The following is a 21,352-nucleotide window of genomic DNA, read 5'->3' as shown; positions in this document are numbered from 1 at the left end:
CATTTTCTTCTTCCCCTACAGCATGTACTTCATTTGTTTTGATACTACCAACTCCATTTTGGGATTTGATTCCCGATTGTTTGATCAAAACAGACTGATCCTCCACTTCTATGATTCCCTGAACCAAAAGGTCTTGAACTCGTCGTTTGAAGTGACCACAATTCTCAATGGAGTGTCCTCGGGCTCCAGCATGATAGTCACAAAAGACTTTCTCATTATACCAACTTGGATATGGAAGCAACAAAGGCTTAGCTCGACATGGAGCAATAATCTGGGCCTGAAGCAACTTGTAATATATCTTGCTGCATGAAACTGAAGGAAACTTGGGTAAAATTTCTCCAGACATCACTGTCTCATTACAACTGTTTACTTTGCTTTCTTCAATGGCACTGAAACTTCTTCCATGCTTCTCTTCAACTTGATCTTTGTAGCATTTTCTAGGGTTATACCCGACTTTTGGTGGCTTATTGGATTTCCACATTCCCTGACAAAATTCTGGTCATTTGTTTTCATTGTATCAACTACATACTTCATAATTCCATTCAAATCTTTTACAACAGGATCCTCCAAGGGTTCCTCTCCATGGATCACAACATTCATCAGGTTCATCAGCTTGGTCATTTGCTCTTTTAAATCATCCTGAAACTTTTTTGCATGATCAGTCATCTCTTGTTGAGTCTTGATAAGTTGCTCTTGCAATTTCTCAATTCTACCAACCCTTGCTAAAATCTCATTCATAGCTATTATCTCTCTTTAGGAAGACCAAGTTAGCTCCACTTTGATTTCAAAAATTATGTCATGGAATCTTCCCCGAATTATTCCACATGTTTAAATGTATGCAAAATATTTTTAAACAAAATGTAAATATGTAAAGATGCAAAGATGCAAATGCAAAAAATGAAAATATGAATACGAACGTAAAAATGCAAATATAAAAATGTGAATGTAACCATAAAAATGTAAATTGTGCAATACAAAAGAAAACATAAAAGTATAAATGCAAAATGAAAAATGCAAGGATGCAAAATGCAAATGTATGTATGAAAAGGTGTTACTCAAGAGTGATTATCTTAGAACAGATTTCATTGAACACAAAAGTTTCGGTACATCAAACAAAACTTTACATATAGTGATATCTTTCACTTCTAACTTCTCCAAAGCCCAGTTAGTTTCCATTCATGCTCAAAAGTTGAGTATTCAGTCTGCTTCATCTCCTTGTAAAGTTAGCTAAATCTATCATTTAAGAACCATATTGCTTGTCTGGACTGCAACTTCTTCCATGACATTCTCTTTCATCTTCTGTGTCACTTCTCGGAGTTGCTCATTTTCCCTTGTAAGAGAACCTTTCTGTCCAAGAAGTTCTTGAATAAGATCTTCATATATATTGCAGTTATTTTTCAGCATGGTGACCTCTGTGATCCACTCTTCTGGGGTGTTTCCTATGCCAGCATTTCGAAAGGCTTGACTGATCTTCTGAAAATCTTCATGCATGGTTTTCATTTCTATGCTCAATTTCTTGTTTGGTCATTCAAGTCCTTCAAATAACATGCTTGAGCTTCATAAAAACCTCCACTACTCTAAATGCCCTGACTGTTGTTCTTACCATAGACTACTTTTGGTATCAATCTGGTAGGATCTTTGTGTAACACTTTTGGTATTAATATAACTGGTTCTCTATGTACAAAACTTCCCTCGATCGTCGTAGTTTCTTCAGGATGTTTTTCCTTGGCCGTATCATATTTTGTTTGATCATAAAACTTTTTGTCCATTTACGATTTCTTTCCAATTTGATGAACAGTCTTTCAAGTTAACACCTTTTGATTATTCCATGATCATACAATGCAAGCAAAAGAAATAAGAAAAAATAGAATAGTTAGTACCAATTAATGGAAAAAAATCTATTTATCAAGGTATAAATCCTAACCTCATGCTTTCTAGTTCCATGATTTGTTTCAGGAAATAAAATAAATTAAAAGCTAGAGCTTATTTCTCCTTTGTGTATACCTACTGACAAAATTTCGACATGGTTTTAGATCGGGAGAGTTTCTAGGGTTTATTATATGCATGTTTTCAGTTCTAGGAGTAAAGGTACTCGAATTGTCCTTGTTGATGCCCCCTTGGGCTATCAAACCCTCAATCCTAGTCCATTACAGACTTAAGCGGATCGAGTTCAATTCGAGGGGATATTTCTCTATGACTAACACGGAGAATAAATTCTCACGAAGACATAGAGCATATGAACCCCGAAAGTTACTTGCTAGGTCTGACACGGAGAATAAATTCTCACGAAGACGTCGCTTTCACTCCCACTTAAAAGGGACAAACTCAATTATAGAGCTTTATGTTATGCAAGTGTTGTGTGTGAGGAGAAATGTTCAAACCTCTAACAAACAAATAAAATAATTAATACTTGAATAAAATAAAAAAAATATTAATAAAATAATATAAAAATAATAAGTAATAAAAAATTTAAAAGAAAAGAATTAAAAATTAAATATATGAATTTTTAATTTCCAACTGATAGAGACAATTTACAATTGATTTAAAGTTTGACAGCATCCCCAGCAGAGTCGCCAAGCTGTCGTAACCGGTTTTCGCCCGGGCACGAATTTTGTACTTACTTGGCGGGAAAAGTGATGTGAATAAATGGTTTTTAAAATAATTTGGGAGTCGCCATCGGTCTTTTGGGTTAGGTAGGTCGAATACCTAAAAAATCATATTTTTAAAAGAGTTTTTAAGAAAACATCGATTAAAAGATAAACTGATCTGCGTTTTAACCAAATATTCATTCTTTTTGATAATAAAAAGGGATTCATGGTCGGTTACGTTTAGGGAAGGATTAGCACCCCTACAACGCCCAAAATTGGTACTTTTTAATTATAAATTGTCTCTTATTATTAGAAATTAAAATTCAAAATATATTTAATTTAAATTTATTACTATAATTTTAAGTAAATTTATTAATTTATATAAATAAGATATTTATTTATTTAGAAATATCAGAAAAGAGCTTCTAGGTGTTTTAAGACAGCTCTTTCCTTTGATATTAAAAAATAAATAAATATTAAAACATTTATCTAAAAAAAATAGATTAATATATACAATTTATAAAAGTAAAATATTTATTTATTTAAAAATATCAGAAAACAGACATCTAGTTGCTTTAAGACTGCCATTTTCTTTGATATTAAAATAAATAAACATTATTATAAAATTTTTATAAAATTAATCAAATAATATATTAATATGATTAAAATAATAATAATTATTAATTTAAATATATAACAATAAAATAAAATTGCAATGTAATAAATAAAATTAAAATTATATGATCAAAATATAAAGTATTGAAAATAAAAGATCAAATTCGAAATATTAAGAAATCTATATCCTAATATTTTAATTTAACCTTAATTATTTATTCAGGGCTAAAATAAAATTTATAAAACTATGAGGGACTAAATGCGATATTTATCCTAAATATATTATTTCATATAAAGGACTAAAATAAATAAAATTAAAATTAAAGAATCGAATTATAAAGGTCTAAAATTGGGTTCAGTGACTAAAATATAAGGTTATAAAATTATAATGGCTGCGGAAAGGGTTTTACCCTTACCAAATTACACACAGGTCCTCCCTTAAACGACGCCGTTTAAGAGAGGGTATAAATACCCTATGTTGGCTAGCCCGAAGGGCCAGCATCTCATTTCTCTTTTCTCTCTTCTCTCTCTTAAACTGAGAGAGAGATTTCTATCTCGCCTCTCTCTAGATTCCTCCAATCGGAGGAAGGTCGGCCACCACTCGGCAGTCGTCTGCCGCCACTAACTCTACCGCCGGCCACCGCATCCGGTGGCCGGGAAATTTTATTCTTTACCAAAACATAGATCGGACCGTCCTAATGACGGTTCCGGTGACCGTTTTTCTTAAAAAGCTCCTGATCGGAGCAAATCTATGAAAATACCTTCGGGTATTTCGAATGTTTCGTCGGCACGTAGCGTCTCCGTCACCGCGTGGTTTTTTTGGTAAGTTCTTTCTCCTTTCTTTCTTTCTATTTTGATTGCTGCTGAGGGTTGTTGTTATTATTATTATTTTTTCATTTTTCTGTTGTCTGTTCGGTATCTCTTCGTTGCTCTCTCTGGTCTGTTGGTTGCTGTCTCCGTTGCCCCCTGTCTCTTTTTATTCGTCTTGCAGGTGATGGCTTTATAGCCTCAATGAGGCTCTCGTCGGACCGGTCCTGAGAGGGAAACCTCAGTGAGTCACCAAAGCTAGGCTGGTGACTCACTGTAGGGAAGGCTGTTGGTTGCCATCTGGCGTTCTGGAGTGTTCCTTGAGGCGGCGACGTGGCAGCAAGGCGTCGGCAGCAGCTGGTTGGACCATCTGGCTTGGGAAGTGTCGGCAGAGGCGGCTGTTGGGAGTTCTTGGAGGAGGCGGCGACGGCAACAGTGCTAGGGTTTAGAAACCTTAGCTGAAACCCTAAATATTTAGGGTTTCATTTTGGTCTGGGCCGGTTCTAGTTGTTTTAACTGGGCCGGTCCAGTTTTCATTGGGCCTGTAATTATTTTTTATTAATAATAATAATATATATAATAATAATAATAATATTATTATAATAATAATAAATAAATAAATAAAATGGGTAAAAAAATTAGTATCTTCAAAATGACTTTAATTAAAGAAAGAAAATAATAAACAAGAAAGCGTAAAAAATATGCCAAATCAAGAAATGAACATGAAAGACACGAGTTTAGTATTAGAATCAAGATTTTATCGATATAAAATCAATAATCTAATATATTATATTAAATCATCAAAAATAAAATATTACACAATAATAAACCCAAATTAGTAATACGTAGAGGTGAAAGTTTGGATAAAGATAAACCTTTGATAATTTTAAGTAATACGAAATTGTAAATAAGAGTTAAATTTAAAGAAAATTAAATAACAGAAAAATGCGAAGTCAAAATAGTATTATAAATATATTATATACATTTAGAGTATTTGATTTATTAAAAGCTTACTTAAAAAATAAGTGTCTAGTATGGAATGATTGCCTCAATTCATTCAGAGGGCGGTGGGTCATGGAAACCGATTAAGCTGGTCAAGGAATTCCCGCTGCTCTCACACCTTTTCTTCGCTGATGATTTAATTCACATGGCCATGGAAGCTGGCGTTCTTTACCTGAGAAAGCCGGTCCAACTTTCTCTTCAAAAAATATTTCAAAATTTTCAAGTCTTTTTTCATCATTTTTTTATAGTTCTGATTACGTTTTGCGTTTTATTTTGATTCGAAATAGGCCTTCAAAGATGTGGGAAAAGTTAAGACTTCGATGGATTAATTATCTCAGACCTGATATCAAGAGAGGAAAGTTCAGTCCACAAGAACAAAAGACCATCATTCAACTACATGCTATCCCGGGTAACATGTATAAATTTTCGGGTTCGGGTTTGATCGGATCGAGTTCTTTTTTGGCTAACTTGTGCTTGCAGGTGGTCTGCAATTGCTACTTATCTACCAAATAGAACGGATAACGACATCAAGAATTATTGGAAACGCATATAAAGAAAAGGTTAGCCACGACGGAGACCGATCCTTCTACTCATATACCAATGGCTGCACCAATTGGTTTAGCCAATGGTGACCCAAAATGGGTGTCGAACCTAACTCACATGGCTCAATGGGAGAGTGCTCGACTCGAAGCCGAAGCAAGGTTAGTTAAAGAGTCATCCAAACAACTAAACTGCAGGCAGGCCTACAATGGCGTCATCGCCCCGCTCAACCTGCATTGCCTTGATATATTAAAAGCCTGGCAAAACCTGCAACTCGAGGAAACAGTAATAGACAATGACGACAACGACGACAACGATGACAATAGTAGAAACGTTTCTGTCAAATGAAGTACTAAATGATAATGAAGAGCTGTTCACCAAATTCTTGGGTTCTGATCAGCCATGGAACATGAGAACTTGCAGCAGTGTCGACGATGATGATTTGAAATTGATTAAAGGGTTCTCAAAAGAGTTTAGTGGCTGCGAAAGTGAGGGTCGTAATGATGAGAACAGTGACTATTGGGATGATATATTTAATCTTGTTGATTGTGATAATTAGTGCCGTCGAGAATGAATTTAAAATTGTGCTGCAAAATATTAGAATTTTAATTAAGTGAAGTTATCTCAGAGTCTCTCTGTATTATTCAATTTATTTTATTTGTCATTTTCATATTAAATTGTGATAAGGAAAAAAAAAAGTCTGAACACAAAATGAAGGCCGTTGCCAAGTAGGGTTCTCATTTAATAAATTCTGCTTCCATATCTGAGGGTGGTCCTTAATATTTCAATATTTTTCATTTTATATTTCTAAATTTAAGATTTTTATAAAATTACAAACCTTTAATTAAATTAAATTATATCATTCGTTTTTTATTATTAATAAGTTAATTCGTTTATATTAACATTACTAAATATTTTTTAATATAAACTTCTATTCAATATTTTTTACATCTCATTAACATAATGCATATTTGACAATTTCTAAAAACTGATTTTATCTTCTTTTTTTGGTACTCTCCAGTTGAGGGTCAGAGCATACTTAAGAATCATTTAAGATTTACATAAGAATTTATAGATTGTCTACCAAGAGTAACAGTGGTAGGATTCAAATTTAACTTTACAAACTCAAATTCTTGAATCTCAACCATTTATGCTAACCCTCGTTGGCAAAAAACCTAATTTTATCTACATGAATCTTTATTTTTAATTTTAAAAAATCATTTTCCTTATATTTCATAACAAATCTATTAAGTCCAAATTTTTAGAGCAAATACTGATAATTTATTTTTATTTTAATTAGTTTTTTCAAAAAAAAAGATTTTAATCACTTACAGTTTTAGATTATAATATTTTGATTATTCGAATATTAATTTGTATTAAATTACTAATATGACACGTTAATAAAAAATTATAAATTTTTAATTTTTATTTTGAACTTTTAAAAAGTTCATTTTCACCCCTTCTACTAAAAAGAAAAAGTCTAAAAAAATCTTTTTTAAACGCTAAATTTCTCTCCTATGCTTTAATCCTCTCTTTGATCTTGTTGCCGTCATCGCTGTCATCAACCCCTGCACACCTCTACCCCAAATCATAAAATTATCGGCTAATGACTATTTTTACCGCGATTGTTATTTTCTGTTTGAGTGAACTATAAACCACCATCGATACAATAAATTTATCCCTTTAATAACTTTTTTTAAAAATAAAATAATAATTAAATTCTTTGAAAAATTGATAAAACTAAAAATTAATGCAATGATAAATTACAATTTAAATCTCATAACGGAATTATGATTCAAATTCAACATCCAAATTTTTTTTATGTGATAACTTAATTTATTTTATATTTTGTATTATTATTATTGTGAATTCAATAATTAAAATCAAAATGAATTTAGATATAGTTCTTCAAATTATATAAAAAACAATTATATATTTTTGTCTAAGATTACATTTCTTTCAATCATTAAAATCACCTGATAAATTTAAAAATAATTATATTTAAATATACTAAAATTTATAATTTATAATTTTAAATATTAAATTTAACGACCACATCAACCATTTAAATCATCCCATCTTGATTGAAAGTAAACTGACTGGTCAAGCTAAATCAAATTACGTCCATTAATTTGTACATATAAAGCAGCACGCAGCACCAACCATTGAAGATAAGCAAAGCAACCCACAAATCAAAGCAACGTGTCACATTACGCAGTTTTATTAGAAAATTTAGTAATATTGTCCGTTTTGTTGTTGTTCAATTATGGTTTTCAGAATCGGATCGGTAATTGATCGTATTATTGATTTATTGGTTCAATCAATCAAATCGGTCAGATTAATCGAAAGAATCAAACGACGTCATAATTATTTAAAAAATTAAATAAAAAAAATATTTAATAAAAAACTAAAAACATCCCACAACTATAATACTTAAATACAACACTAAATTTCCATCATTCATTACTTGATTTACTTCTAATAAAAACCTCCAAACATTACACATTAAAACCAAAACAAAAATTAATTAACTTTCAAAATAAAAGTCAAATATCTTAAAAATAAAAAAAAAAACTAAAAAGCTGAAAACAAAAAGTTAGAAATAAAAAGGCAAAAGTAGTTTTTTAACTTTTTTTTTAATTTTTTTTATTGATGGTCGGTTCTTAGTGTTTCACTCCGGATCCGATTCGAATAGTTCAAAGTCGGTTCAACAAATTTTTACGATTCATTAATAACGGTTTAATCAGAGTAGAATAAATCGAATTAGACAACGATTTTCGATTAAACCGGCCGAGCCAGTCGGGTTTTCAAAACCTTGCTTTTGACACTTTCTTTCCAAGACTTATTTTAACATACAAAACAAGGCTCTAATTTACAAACTGCTCATCAAAAGAGAGAAGGGAAAAAAAAAGGAGGTAAAGATGTCAACAGCTTCTTCGTTGTGTTCATCAACTCAAGTTAATGGCTTTGGAGGGGGACTTAGGCTCCCAAGAACCCACCTTTCTCAACCCAAGTCCCTTACTTTTACAAGGTAATCTTTCTTCAATCTTGAATCCCTTTTCTGGGTTGATGTTCTTATTTGGTCTTTTTAATGTATTCATTGTAGTTTTAGATGGAAAAGAAGCAAAATTAATTGACATTGGAAAAAAAAACCCAATCCAGAAATGCTGAAACTTCCTTGTAAAGAACCTTAATTTTGTTTGGAATTTTGTAATTTAACTTTTTTTCCTGGTAGAAAGTTTCTTTCTTTTTTCTTTTTGTAATGTTTTCAGTACAAATGAAGGTGGTTTGTGATGAAAAGTAAAGGACTTGTACAATAAATTTCTTTGTGTGTGTGTATATGTATATATCAAGAAATTTTGGTAGGTTAAAATTGTAACGAAAAAGCTTAGGGGTTTTGTTTACCGTGAAATTATTGATTACTTAATGTTTGGTATATGGCGAAGCAATTTGATGAAAATTGTAGTTGTATGGTTGGTGCTTACTTAGGCGCAAAATCTCTATCTTGGACTTTTGTTTTGTGGTTGTGAATGTAATAGATGTTATCACGGCCAATTACGGTGAATATTGGTTGCGGAGAAATCTGAAATGGCGAAATAGAGTTGGCGATGTTGTGGCCAATTACAGTGAATATTATATTTGCAAATCACACTGAACATCTGAGTATGCTTTTAATATTGATGCCACTTTCTATAATCTGTTTCACAATGTTTTTAGTATCATTCCCTTGTTTTATTCCGAGTTCCAGTAAGATCACTGGCATTTAGCCGCTTCATTTCCTTTATTTTTTCAATTTTCCATGATTTTGAGCAACTTTATTTTATAGTCTCCCCCTTTTTTCCACACAAATTTTGGCTTCTTCAGTCGAAGTCCATAATTAGACAGCCCTCATTGTTCTGAACGAGGGGAGAGTCTCTAGAAGGGTCTTTCTTAGGCCAATAATTCAAATATCATATTCTTTTGTTTCAAGCTGTCATCTTTTGTATCTTTCATGCTATACCGCGTGTTTGTTTATGTTCTTTGTACGAAGTATGGCTATACGCTTGGTTTTAAAAAGCGTAAAGCGCCTAGGGTCCTAGACGCCTAAGCGCTAAGCGAAAGCGCTCGTTTTATGCACACGAAGCGCCAGAAAGGCCGAAATTCGCAAAAAAATACATAATATTTATAAATTATCTTATAAATACTTAAATATCAAAGTGTCAATGCATATATTCAAAACTTATAAGTACTTAAACACCAAAATATAATTCTCAATTTACTTATAAGTTATAAACACTTAAATACTTATATACCATTAACCATACGACTATACGAGCATATTAATCTCAAAAGATGGTTTACACCAAAAGTAGTCTAAAGCGAGATGAACAAAAGTATTTTTCTAAACCCTCAATTCCTTATAACTAAAAATCCTCTAAATCGTCATCGTCATCAACTCGGACAACACCATCTCCTTCATCATTAGACACTCCAATATCTTTTTCCATCTCATCTTCATCAACTAAGCATCTACGAGATGGTCTACTAGAGATAGGATTATGAGCAGGAGATTTTCCTTTATCATTTCTCGATGGTCCGACTCCATCATTCACTACTTTTGATGCTCTAGTTAGATAACTAGGCTCATATGCACCGGAAGCGTTAGCAACATCACTCCATGTCAAATCCGCACCAACAAACATGCCTCATCATCATCTTCATCATCTTCCATTCTTCCCATCAACCACTTGCTCTCATCAATATCTTGCAAAATAATGGGATCGGTCTCCTTACTTTTAGCTCGGCACTTCAAGGCACGATTGAATTTCACAAACACCATGTCATTCAATCTAGATTGTGCCAATCTATTTCAATCGCATTTTTTACCCTAGCCCGCCTAAACTAAAAGCCGATCTAAGCCTGATAATCTAATAGCCCACTAAACCCTAAACAAGCCCAAAAATCATATCTGCTAAAGCCCAGAATCGTATCTTCTAAACTCGCGATTAAGCGCTAATTAGCGCTGCAAAAGCGCCGATTACTACCGCTTAATGAATTCGTAGTGCTTTTGCTATGCTGAATCGCCAGGGGCCTCGCTCGAGTCGCTTAGCACTTTAATCGCGCTTAAGCGGCGCTTTTTTAAACACAGGCTATACGTTACGAAATAGATGCATGATTTCAATCAGATTTGCGTTTTCTTCTTCCTGGTCTCATACAATATTCTAATATGCTTTTGTTACTTTGTTTTCTTAAACTGTTAGGAGTAGAATCGCTACGGTAGTGAAGGCAACATCTCGACTCGATAAATTCTCAAAAAGCAATATCATTGTGTCTCCATCTATTCTCTCCGCTAATTTTGCAAAGTTGGGAGAGCAGGTTTCATATTGCTCATTTCTTACTATGGAACTGTTTTGTTTTTCCTGTAAATGATATGATCTGCACTGTTCTTCGGTATTGAACTCATTTGAATATTGTCTTTGACGTTTGAATGTCACGATTTTCTAGGTGAAAGCAGTAGAAGTGGCAGGCTGTGACTGGATACATGTTGATGTAATGGATGGCCGATTCGTTCCGAACATCACGATTGGACCTCTTGTGGTTGATGCCTTACGACCTGTTACAGACCTTCCGCTAGATGTGCATCTGGTATGCTTCTTTCTGCATAACTAATCTACCAGTATTGGCGAAAAAGATATATTTTGCTCACCTTGATATCAATGCACTGCAGATGATTGTGGAACCAGAGCAGCGAGTTCCTGATTTTATTAAGGCTGGAGCAGACATAGTCAGTGTCCATTGTGAGCAATCGTCAACCATCCATTTGCATCGTACAGTTAATCAAGTAAGACTTTCTCCAAGCTATTCTCACATATTTTCCATGATAAATTTAACACTTTACATACAATATTGGAATCAAGTTAAGCTCAAATTTGATTGCATTTCATAACAGTGAGCTCTTATAAACCAGAAAAGTAATACTTCATTTTTTCCCCATGTGTTGTCATCTTAATATATTTTAGTATTCTACTACATGGGTTCCGTCTTTTGGTTAAAGCCTACGGATAAAGAAATTTATGCATGTTGAATCATTTACCCTGTATTGAGCTTCATACCACATGATATACTGATGGGCAGGGAACGGAACGTTCAGAATTCATATGAATTAGGAGTCCATACATTCCTACAGAATTCATCTGTCGAAGCTAGCTCTTTGTTGTGAACTCATTTGTCTTCGCTATTCTTCCGAGACATGACTTAAGAATCGGTCATTGATCCTCGATTTTTGCAATTAAAGCTTTTTAAGTATTAGGTTTATCATTGTCACTCCTACCCTGAATCTTGTATCACCGCCTCTTACAATTTCGTGGTCAATAATACATCTTGCATGTCCAAGAGTCGTCTTTCAAAGGTTGTAGTTTTTATGATCATTAAGGTGTTGCCGAACCATTGTGAAATGTTTTGTTTGCTTGTCGTATTATGCTTAATAATATATCTTGTTAGTTTGCTTTTTCAGTTGCCTGCAATGTTTTGACTAGTTTACCCCCAGATCTCTCAGAACTTTTCTTGTTGTGTAGATAAAAAGTCTGGGTGCTAAAGCAGGAGTCGTCTTAAACCCTGCCACCCCACTTACATCGATAGAATACGTACTTGATGGTGAGTTTTTTATTTTCTGTTTCTTTTCTGAATTTCGTCTTCTGTCGAAGGATGATTTCATAGGCAGCGTATTTCATACCAGAGTCAAGTAGGGTTGATCAATGCTAGTTGCTAGACCATGCCCATCAATAAATCTGAAATAAAAGATGAAGATGTAGCTAAAAGAACGGTCTAAGAATGGTCTGTTTTTCTACAAAATCAGAAGCTTATGAATATCGATGGCTATGCATAGAAGGATGAGAAGATCCTTTGCATCGCCGTAATGTTTCCGGTACCAATATTTTGAGTTCATTTGGCTGAATTGAAGGGGAAACTAACATTTTATTTGAACAGTGGTGGATCTAGTGTTGATCATGTCAGTCAACCCTGGCTTTGGTGGGCAGAGCTTTATCGAGAGTCAGGTGAAGAAAATCTCCGACTTGAGACGATTGTGTGCAGAGAAGGTATAAATTGCTCCTATTTATATGGTCATCTTTTATATATTTATGCTTCAAAATCTTGTGACATTTTCTTCATATGTATTACAGGGTGTTAATCCTTGGATCGAAGTTGATGGTGGTGTTGGTCCAAAAAATGCATACAAGGTACCCCATTAGAATCACGTGCTTCTCTCAGCAGCATTCTTCTGTACACTCCATGCGTAACCTGTGTCCTAGAATGCTATACGTTATCATTTACCAAGACGTATCCCTATAATTGTTTTCCCTTTGTTCTTCCGGTTATCGGACAGATATTTCGAAAAAAAGGTGGTTTCCCTGTTATAACTCTCCTTCCCCTTTTGCTGACAGGTTATTGAGGCAGGTGCAAATGCTCTAGTGGCTGGTTCAGCTGTATTTGGTGCCAAAGACTATGCTGAAGGTAAAGACTGTATTATTTATAAATATTGGTGCTTATAAAACAATGCATTTGAACAGAATTTTATGGTCAATTTAAACAGCAATTAGAGGAATCAAAACCAGCAAAAGGCCGGAAGTGGTGGCGGTGTGATTGTGCCGCCGAAGATATCCGATCGGCTCCGATGTATAATATCTGTATTTTACATTCACATGTATGTTGCCCCTCTTAACTTGATAGAATTTTGTTGGATTGTGTATGCTCCTCGGATTGCATGAATCCTCTGCTATACATGACTCAGACTGATTCATTAAGGATAACCGGAATTGAAATTGAATATCATTTTTTATCCTCCATTTTTTTGCATATTTTCATTTTGGCCCTTGCCTCGTATGTACCAAGTTTCTTACTAAGATAATAATAAAAAAAGGTAATTATTTTGCGGATTATTCTTCTAAATGTACTACACTAAACAGCAGTCTACTACCAAAAGTACAACCCTCTCCTTCTTGTACTCCACAACTCCACCTTTGTAATTTGTGCTATTCCAATTGTAAACTTTCGTAAGGTCAAATTTTGCAATTCACCCTTGTATTGAGTTGAACTTGCGGATTTTGCACCTCCACTCCAACTTAAATTGACATGAGAAAAAATAATGTTATATTAAATCCATTTCTCTTTCCGAATTCAAATTGTGAACTATTTTTATAAATAATCTCTGAAATGTATTTTTCCCTTTTTGCGTTTTAGGTAAGAAAAAACAGCATATATTTTGGCATTTGAGGTATTTTTATAAAATATAAAATAAAATGCTTGATTGATATTCATAACATAACTAATATCATCCCAATAAGCTTCAAAACACATTTACTCCATAGTTGTAAATGATACGAAATAGATCCTAGGTTATTCGAATTTAAATTACTTAAAGCTTGTTTAACATTCAAATTGAATGGATTCGACTTAGGTTCTTACCTAATCGAGATGAACTATTTGATATCTGACTCGAAAAAGCTCACAAACAACTTGAAAATTAATATGTTAAAATTTTACTTTTTAAAATTAAATTGTTTACAATAATTTAGGACCGTTGAAAGAGTGAAAACAAATGACTAAGATTAAAAGTATGAAATGTGAAGATATTTACTGGGAAAAAAAGGAGTTAATCTCAATAATTTATTTTCACTCATTTAACGGTCTTAAATTTGTGTAAAACTAAAGAGTTTTATATTATGTAAGTGGATCATAACCCATATTTATATGTATTTTTTTAATTAATATAAAATTTTTATGCATTTAAGGTTAATGTTGGAGCTTAAGTTATAAATTTCAATTGAGATAAGATTAAGAATGTTTCGAGTTTATTTTTTTTTAGTTCAAATTCAAATTTTAACCGAAATCAAATTTAAATTTTAATAAAACTAAGTTTAAGAGTTCAAAGTTATTGCATCCTTGGACCATCCTGAAAAGCAAATTTAACCTCTGTCGTGGCCATTAAGAAAAGTCGATGAAGAAGGTTTTGTAGAAAAATATTTGATATTTTTTTTTTGGTACATAAGGGTGAAAGTAACTACAACTTTTCGACTACTCTCCTTTTCCTATTCTATCCGAATGCAGAATGTTTTCCGGTTCCTCAGGAGGAAAATGCAAGAGGTGCGTTCCCTCATCCTTCTCAAAGGCTAGGTTAGCTAACAGATCGGCACACCGGTTCCTTTCTCTCCATGTATGTCGAATTTCAGCAATCCAACCTTCTTTCATCAAATCTTCACAATCTTTGAAAATAACTTCCTTTTGAAAATCTTCAGTTCTCTCATTTTTGAAGGAGACGACAAGCCACTTCACGTCTACTTCCACGATGAGATTTCTGGCGTTTAGGGCTTTGGCAAGAATTAGCCCCTATCTTAATCCCTAAATTTCAGTTAAGGAACTTGTTGCCTTCCCGATTTTAACCATAAACACTTGGATCCAGTCCCCTTCTTCATTTCTGATTACCCTCCCCCCGCTGTTGCTTATCTTGAGTTTGTTTTACAGGCTCCATCGGTATTTAGGATCCATGATCATCTGGGCGGTCGTCTCCACTTCACCCATCTCGGCTCCTTGGTGATATTCGATTGTAAGTTCTCTAAAGCAATTTTGATGATTTTGGCTAGGTTAAGGCTGTATTGCATAATTTCTGTTGGGTTCCTAGTACTGTTCTTGAAGATTTTATTGTTTCTCTCCTTCCTTAACCCTCAAATAATTGTTGTGAAAAGAATTCCCCAGCTGATTCCTTCAAAACTCGTTCTTTTGGAAGTACTGTTTTTCTGTAGTCTTCTTTAAAATCGCTTAATTCAAAATGTGGATCTCCTTGATGAGCAGCAGTTTTCTCCCAAACAGATTTTACTGTAGTACATCTTCTGAACAAGTGATCTAAGCTTTCAATTTCGTCCTGGCAGCTATTACAATTTGGATTTTGGGTCATCTTTTTCTCGAATCTCATTTGTATTCAACCTGTTAAGGATGCATAGCCAAATAAACATTCTTATGTGTTCAGTGGTTTCCAATCTCCAAATCCAATCAAGCTTTTGCGACTGCTGTTCCTGTGGAATTTTATTAAAAATATATCTAAAAGCAGATTTCACTGTAAACTTTCCATCTTTTGAATAACCCCAACCGATAACATCTGAATTGCTTCTCTGATTAGTCATAGGTAGTGGAATGCTTCTGATCTGATTTACTGTCTCAGTCGAAACTAAGTTTTATAACTCCATGATTTTCCAATTATTATCCTCCGGTATAGGTTTCTCTTTCTGGATAATCATTGATGAGAGCTGATGATCCCACCCACCAATCATGCCAAAGCCTAGTCTGATCTCCAGATCTTATTTGATGTTTACAGCCTCGTTTCACAATATCACGGGTTTTAAGGATACCTTTCCAAGTCGAAGAGCTTGTAGAGCGATTTTCAGCTTCCATGAAATTTTTGTTTTTTAGATATTTCTCTTTGAAAATTCTAGTCCACAAAGTGTCTTGGTCTTTAAACATCCGCCAGTTGTTCTTCGCCATTAAGGCTAGATTCATCTGTCTTGTCTTGCTTATCCCCAGTCCCCCAACTGTTTTAGATCTGCACAGTGTCCCAGCTGACTAAATGGTTGTGGGAGTATTCGGTATTCCCACCCTAAAGAAAATTTCGGTTGATTTTGTCAAGTTTTTCACAAGTAGCCAATGGAAGAATAGTAGATTGCATGGTGTGAATAGGTATCGCACCCGTGGTAGATTGCACTAATGTTCTACGACCAGATAGAGACAATACCTTTCCTTTCCAACCCGGGAGGGGAGCTTCTTCATGACTTTTTCAATTAGAGCCTTAGAGGTGTGTAGGTTTTGGAGTTGGCCCTTTTGTGAAGAATAGGTACCCCTAAATAAACTCCCAAATGGTTATGCTATTTAAAGGGTTAAATTTTATTTTCTAAGTTTAAGGAATACACTAATTATTTTTTCTCAAAAGTTTGAGAGTCTCAATTACCACTAAACATATTTTTTATTTTAATAACACTTTTGTGTGCTATTGATTATGTCAATATTTTTGTGTATTTTTTAAATTTAATTGATGTCAAATATGCGTTAACATTATATTCTTTTATATATTAAAATAAATTTTATGTTATGAAATTTCTTATCAACTTTACTGTTCTATATTTACATAACTCATGTAAAATTTATGTAATGATTTTTTAATAATTATAATTTAATTTAATTATTTAATAATATTTGTTTATTTATATTTTAGAAAATTAAATACCACATACATTTTATACATTTTTACTAATTTAGTATTGAATTTAAGTTTTCATTTATATTAATCAAACATGTTTTCTAATTTTCAAAAAATTGAAAATAAAAACTATTTTCTGAAAAAAAAAACAGAAAATGAAAATAGAAAATGTTTTCTAGAATCAAACAAACCCTTGATATTTATTGATTAAACAAGTTTATTTTAAAATTATTTTTTACAAAAATAAATTTAATTTTAAAAAATTAATTTTAATTTAAATAAGAAATCTATAACCGTATATTGTCAAATGGTTAAGAGTCTTTCAAACAGATATTATCATTTATAACTACTCAAAAATAATTTTTAACTAATTATTTATTTGATTTATTATATTTACTCTAAGAGTTCATTGTGTCTATTTTCTAACTCGATATAAAAAATTTATGTTGTTAATAAATATTGTCGATATTGTTTTTCGCCCAGGCGGGGAAAGACCAATATCGACTTGATGGTTCTCTTTGAAAATATTTAAAAATATGAGGAGTCACTATCAATCATTTAAGGTAAGATTGGAACATCGTAAAAATCAGGTGATTTTAATAAAACATTTTATTTTTATTAAAATATTGAGTTTTGGGGTCTGCGAAAATCCAAAAATCAGGTTCGAGAGTCGGTTACGCGTGGGGAAGGATTAACACCCCCACAAGCGCCCAAAAATTGGTACTTAGTTGATTACTCTATATTTAAAATCGAAAATTTTGAGTTTGATCTTTATATGCAAAGTTGAAAAAAATATTCGTTTATTAAGACCAATAGCATTCACTCCTGAGCGTAAATGCAAGAGATCAGTTATTGTGTCTAATAACCGAACATTGCCTCGTTTTTAGAAAATCAAGATGCGGTTTTGAAAAGGATATCGACTTATTTCGGGAATCAACAATAGTCACTACCAGAGCATGATCACGAGAGATATAATATTAATTCTTTAATAAGTTAACAGTGCCTTAAAGTTTAAAATAAAATGCAATCAGACAAAATTTTATTCAATCCTAATTAATCCAAGATATATTAAGGCTTTTTCTAACTTAAGGTGTCAAATTATGAGAATTAAGGAACCTAGGGGTTCAAACCTAAATGTGTATGTTCTAATATTAATCCTATTTGATTTTAGTTAATTATTGAGTATAATAACCGAAAAGGTCCCTCGAGCTTTTAAACGAGAGCCATTTCGAATTATCTCCTAAATTAAGAGACTAATTTGAAAACTAAGTTAGAATGGAGACTCTATTTAACTATTTAATTATGTCAAAAATTAAAATTCTAACCGAAATTCGGGGACTAAAAAGGTCAGAGAACTAAAATATCAGGCTCTAAAAAGATTTAAAAGTCTAAGGACCTAAATCGAAAATTTCTAAAGTCGAGGACTAATTAAAAACTTAATTAATCTAAAGTATTAAACCTAATTTTTTTAAGAAAATATTAATTATTAATAAATTAAAAGTCGAGCAATCGATTCGAGTAATCAAACATCTCATGCGAAAACTCGACTCGAATTACTCCCTAATTAAAACTAGGTGAAATCCTAATTTCTAAGCTTGATTCGAATATTAATTTAATTTAAAACTAAATCTAAATAAATTAAACTAAAAAGGAAGCACTTAAACAATTAAAAAATATCAAATAAAAAAATAAAAACAACATAAAATAAAATAAACATAAAATATAAGGACCTAATTGCATAAATATAAAATTACCAAGCCAAAAAAAGAACAAATTGAACATGCAAAGGGGCTAAATTAAAATAAAGTAAAAATCAAAGCTTAATTCGAAATAAAATAAGAATGACTAAAATGTAAAAAAATAAAAGTAAGTAACTAAATAAAAAATAAACAGTGACCAAAATGCAAAAATTAAAATAATAGTAGCTAAATCAGAAACTAACAGTTACTAAATTAAAATAAAATAAAACAAAATAATAAACTTGCAACAAATTAGAAATGAAAGGCCTAGTGACCAGAATGTAAAAACAAGATAAAGTTTGGGGAATAAAACAGTGAATAAACAAAAAATATAAAACATGCATAGCATAAAGATAAAATAACAATTTTGGTCCCTAAAGGTGACTAGAATGCAAAACATGGGCAAATATCAGGGATTTAAAACGAAATTTACCCCTAAAGTCTTTCTATAAATAACAAATGTTTTTTTTTTATAATTTTCATTTTTTTTTGTTTTTTTAAAGTAGAGAGGATTTATCATTTTTCTAGGAATCCGGCTGGTAATCGGTGATCGTTGGCCACTAAAATTTCAGGGCTTGTTCGTCTCGTCGCGATGGTAACAGATCTGAGCTCCATTTCGTCAGGGGTCGTTTCGATCGTCGTGAAATGGCCAGAAACCGCTCGGTTTTCCCGGGCTCCGATCTCTACCGTTTGATTGAGCCCAAATTTCAGTATATTACTTCTCTCCTCGAGACGCTCTTTCTCAACGTTCGAAACGACAAACCGACCCTTCGAACGCCTGTGAGGCTTCGACATAACGGTAAAATGCCTTTTTCCCTCTTTTTTTGTTATTTTTTTTGTTTGAAAGCTAATAAAAAAATAAAACGTAAATACCAAAAAAAATCTTTGCACTTTTTTCCTGCTTTTATTGATTTTCGAATGGGAATGGAACCCCCTTGGTGCTCAAACACTCCGGTGACCACGAATAACCCGATCGACACCCTTCTAAGGTAAAAGTCTAATCACTCTCCTTTTATTGTTTTATTTACACATGCAATATCAGATTTTTTTTTGTTTTGAACTACGAAAATAAATAACAAAAATACATTCGAATTTATTTAAAATTTTCATCTTTTTTTATTATTTTTTTCGATCGGAAGAGTCCCCTTACATGTTTTTGCTTTGGGTTCATATAGCCCCCGATTTTACAACATATTTTTTTTATTCTTTTTCTTGCTTTTTCTTTAAATAAAATGATTGAAATTATTGTGTTTTTTCTTTTTTCTTTTACTTTGAAACATAATGATGAAAGTAAAATATATAATATTATTATTTTTTTATTGTTGGATCCAACTGGAATTCGGTGGAGAAGAAGAAAACGGTGATCTACCGGTCTTGGACCTGGTATGGGTGATGAAAATTGGGGGATATGACTCGAAACTGACTCGGAACTGACTTAACCTGGTAGATCACAGTTTTATTCATTCCAGCTTGATCTACAAATAAAAACATAATAATATCATATATTTTACTTTAATCATTATGTTTCAAAGTAAAAACAAAAAGAAAAGTAAAAAGCAAAAAGTAAAAGAAAAAACTCAATGATTTCAATCATTTTGTTTAAAGAAAAATCAAGAAAAAGAATGAAAAAAATATCTAAAATCAGGGATATATGAACCCAAAGCAAAAAAATGTAAGGGGACTCTCCAGATCGAAAAAAGCAATAAAAAAGATGAAACTTTTTTAGTAATTTCGAAGGTATTTTTGTTATTATTTTCGTAGTTCAAAACAAAAAATCTAATATTGCATGTGTAAACAAAACAATAGAAAGAAAGTGATTAGATTTTTACCTTAGAAGAGTCTGGATCGGGGTGTTCCATTCCTATTCAAAAATCAATAAAAAGTAAAAAAAAAGGTTCAAAGATTTTTTTTGGAAATTTTATTTTTTATTAGTTTTCGAAACAAAAAAATAAAACTAAAAGAGGAGTACCTTATGTTCGGATGGAGCCTCATCGGTGTTCGGGGGGTCGGTTCGTAGATCCGAACGGTAAATAGGAGCGTCTCGAGGAGTGGAACAACATACTGAAATTTGGGCTCGATCCAGCGATATACGTCAGAGATCCGAGCGGTGGAAGCCGAGGGGTTATCGACTTATTCTGAGGCGTTGGGGCCGTTTTTCACAAAACCGAGCCCGAATCCGTGACCACCGCGTTGAGACGAGTCTCCCGATAAATTTTGGTGACCAACGGCCACCAGAGGCAGGACGACGACGTAATATTTTATAGAGAGGGGAGACTATCTCTCTAATTTTTTTTAAAAACATGGGAGTTATCTAAGTTTGAGTTCAGATTACAAGAATAAAGTTAAAGGGGTCGTCGATGCTTGGAGACGCACCTATCGGGTAAATCTCTTCACATTTGATTTAAGGCTATCTCGAGGGTACGAGGAGTGGAGAAGCAACAGAGTCAATGATAATATTCTGATAGGCAACCCTGAGAATACTCAGCCTATGGAAGAACACCTTAGGGTGATCCCGTCTCCGCTCGAGCAAGCCAGGCTTGAATTTGAGCATGAGAGGAAACAGTGAAGGAAGACGTTACAAAGGTTGGAGGATGAATCATACCAGATGAGCGTAGAAATTGACATCCAAAATAGTCGAGCTGACCGGATCAAAAAGTGGAGAAGCAATTCATATTGGATTTCAATCTCTAGTTATCATACTAGCGAATGGTAAAAGATCAGGTAGTTGCTAGCTCAAGTAAATCTTCTGTAGAATGGAGACAAGAAGTGGCAGGATTAAAAAGAGAAATTGGGGAAAGCAGTGAAGAACTCAAGCAGTGCAGACATCAGGGAAAGCTACA

General features: G+C 32.9%; 2 protein-coding genes and 1 long non-coding RNA gene across 3 annotated transcripts; all 3 read left to right on the top strand.

Annotated features, from left to right (window-relative positions):
- The first annotated feature begins 5,612 nt into the window (after positions 1 to 5,612).
- On the top strand, positions 5,613 to 6,111 carry LOC120187234 (transcription factor MYB17-like). The gene is made up of 2 exons (XM_039190998.1): positions 5,613 to 5,885; positions 5,953 to 6,111. The coding sequence occupies exons 1-2, from the start codon at positions 5,613 to 5,615 to the stop codon at positions 6,109 to 6,111; spliced, it is 432 nt and encodes a 143-aa protein (XP_039046929.1).
- A 2,272-nt stretch (positions 6,112 to 8,383) lies between these two features.
- LOC120187249 (ribulose-phosphate 3-epimerase, chloroplastic) lies at positions 8,384 to 13,375 on the top strand. Its single transcript, XM_039191010.1, has 9 exons — positions 8,384 to 8,583; positions 10,793 to 10,907; positions 11,037 to 11,177; positions 11,260 to 11,373; positions 12,107 to 12,185; positions 12,519 to 12,628; positions 12,713 to 12,769; positions 12,974 to 13,043; positions 13,123 to 13,375. Exons 1-9 carry the CDS (start codon positions 8,474 to 8,476, stop codon positions 13,170 to 13,172), a joined length of 846 nt encoding a protein of 281 aa, XP_039046941.1. The 5' UTR covers positions 8,384 to 8,473; the 3' UTR covers positions 13,173 to 13,375.
- Positions 13,376 to 14,623: 1,248 nt separating this feature from the next.
- On the top strand, positions 14,624 to 16,516 carry LOC120187283. Its single transcript, XR_005522273.1, has 3 exons — positions 14,624 to 14,742; positions 14,825 to 14,937; positions 15,051 to 16,516. It is a non-coding gene; the product is annotated as an uncharacterized LOC120187283 (long non-coding RNA).
- Positions 16,517 to 21,352: the final 4,836 nt, after the last annotated feature.

The sequence above is a fragment of the Hibiscus syriacus genome, unplaced genomic scaffold, assembly GCF_006381635.1.
Source record: "Hibiscus syriacus cultivar Baekdansim isolate YM2019G1 unplaced genomic scaffold, ASM638163v2 tig00113724_pilon, whole genome shotgun sequence".
Taxonomy (NCBI): domain Eukaryota; kingdom Viridiplantae; phylum Streptophyta; class Magnoliopsida; order Malvales; family Malvaceae; genus Hibiscus; species Hibiscus syriacus.
Note: the sequence above shows the minus strand (reverse complement) of the source record. Positions and strands in the feature narration are given on the sequence as shown.

What these genes read in the sequence shown, in the direction of transcription:
- LOC120187234 (XM_039190998.1), top strand. Translation starts at nt 5,613, where the DNA reads ATGGCTGCACCAATTGGTTTAGCCAATGGTGACCCAAAATGGGTGTCG. An exon ending in ACGATGACAATAGTAGAAAC is followed by an intron (nt 5,886 to 5,952) that starts GTTTCTGTCAAA and finishes GGTTCTGATCAG; the next exon opens with CCATGGAACATGAGAACTTG.
- LOC120187249 (XM_039191010.1), top strand. Translation starts at nt 8,474, where the DNA reads ATGTCAACAGCTTCTTCGTTGTGTTCATCAACTCAAGTTAATGGCTTT. An exon ending in GATAGAATACGTACTTGATG is followed by an intron (nt 12,186 to 12,518) that starts GTGAGTTTTTTA and finishes TTATTTGAACAG; the next exon opens with TGGTGGATCTAGTGTTGATC. An exon ending in GACGATTGTGTGCAGAGAAG is followed by an intron (nt 12,629 to 12,712) that starts GTATAAATTGCT and finishes TATGTATTACAG; the next exon opens with GGTGTTAATCCTTGGATCGA.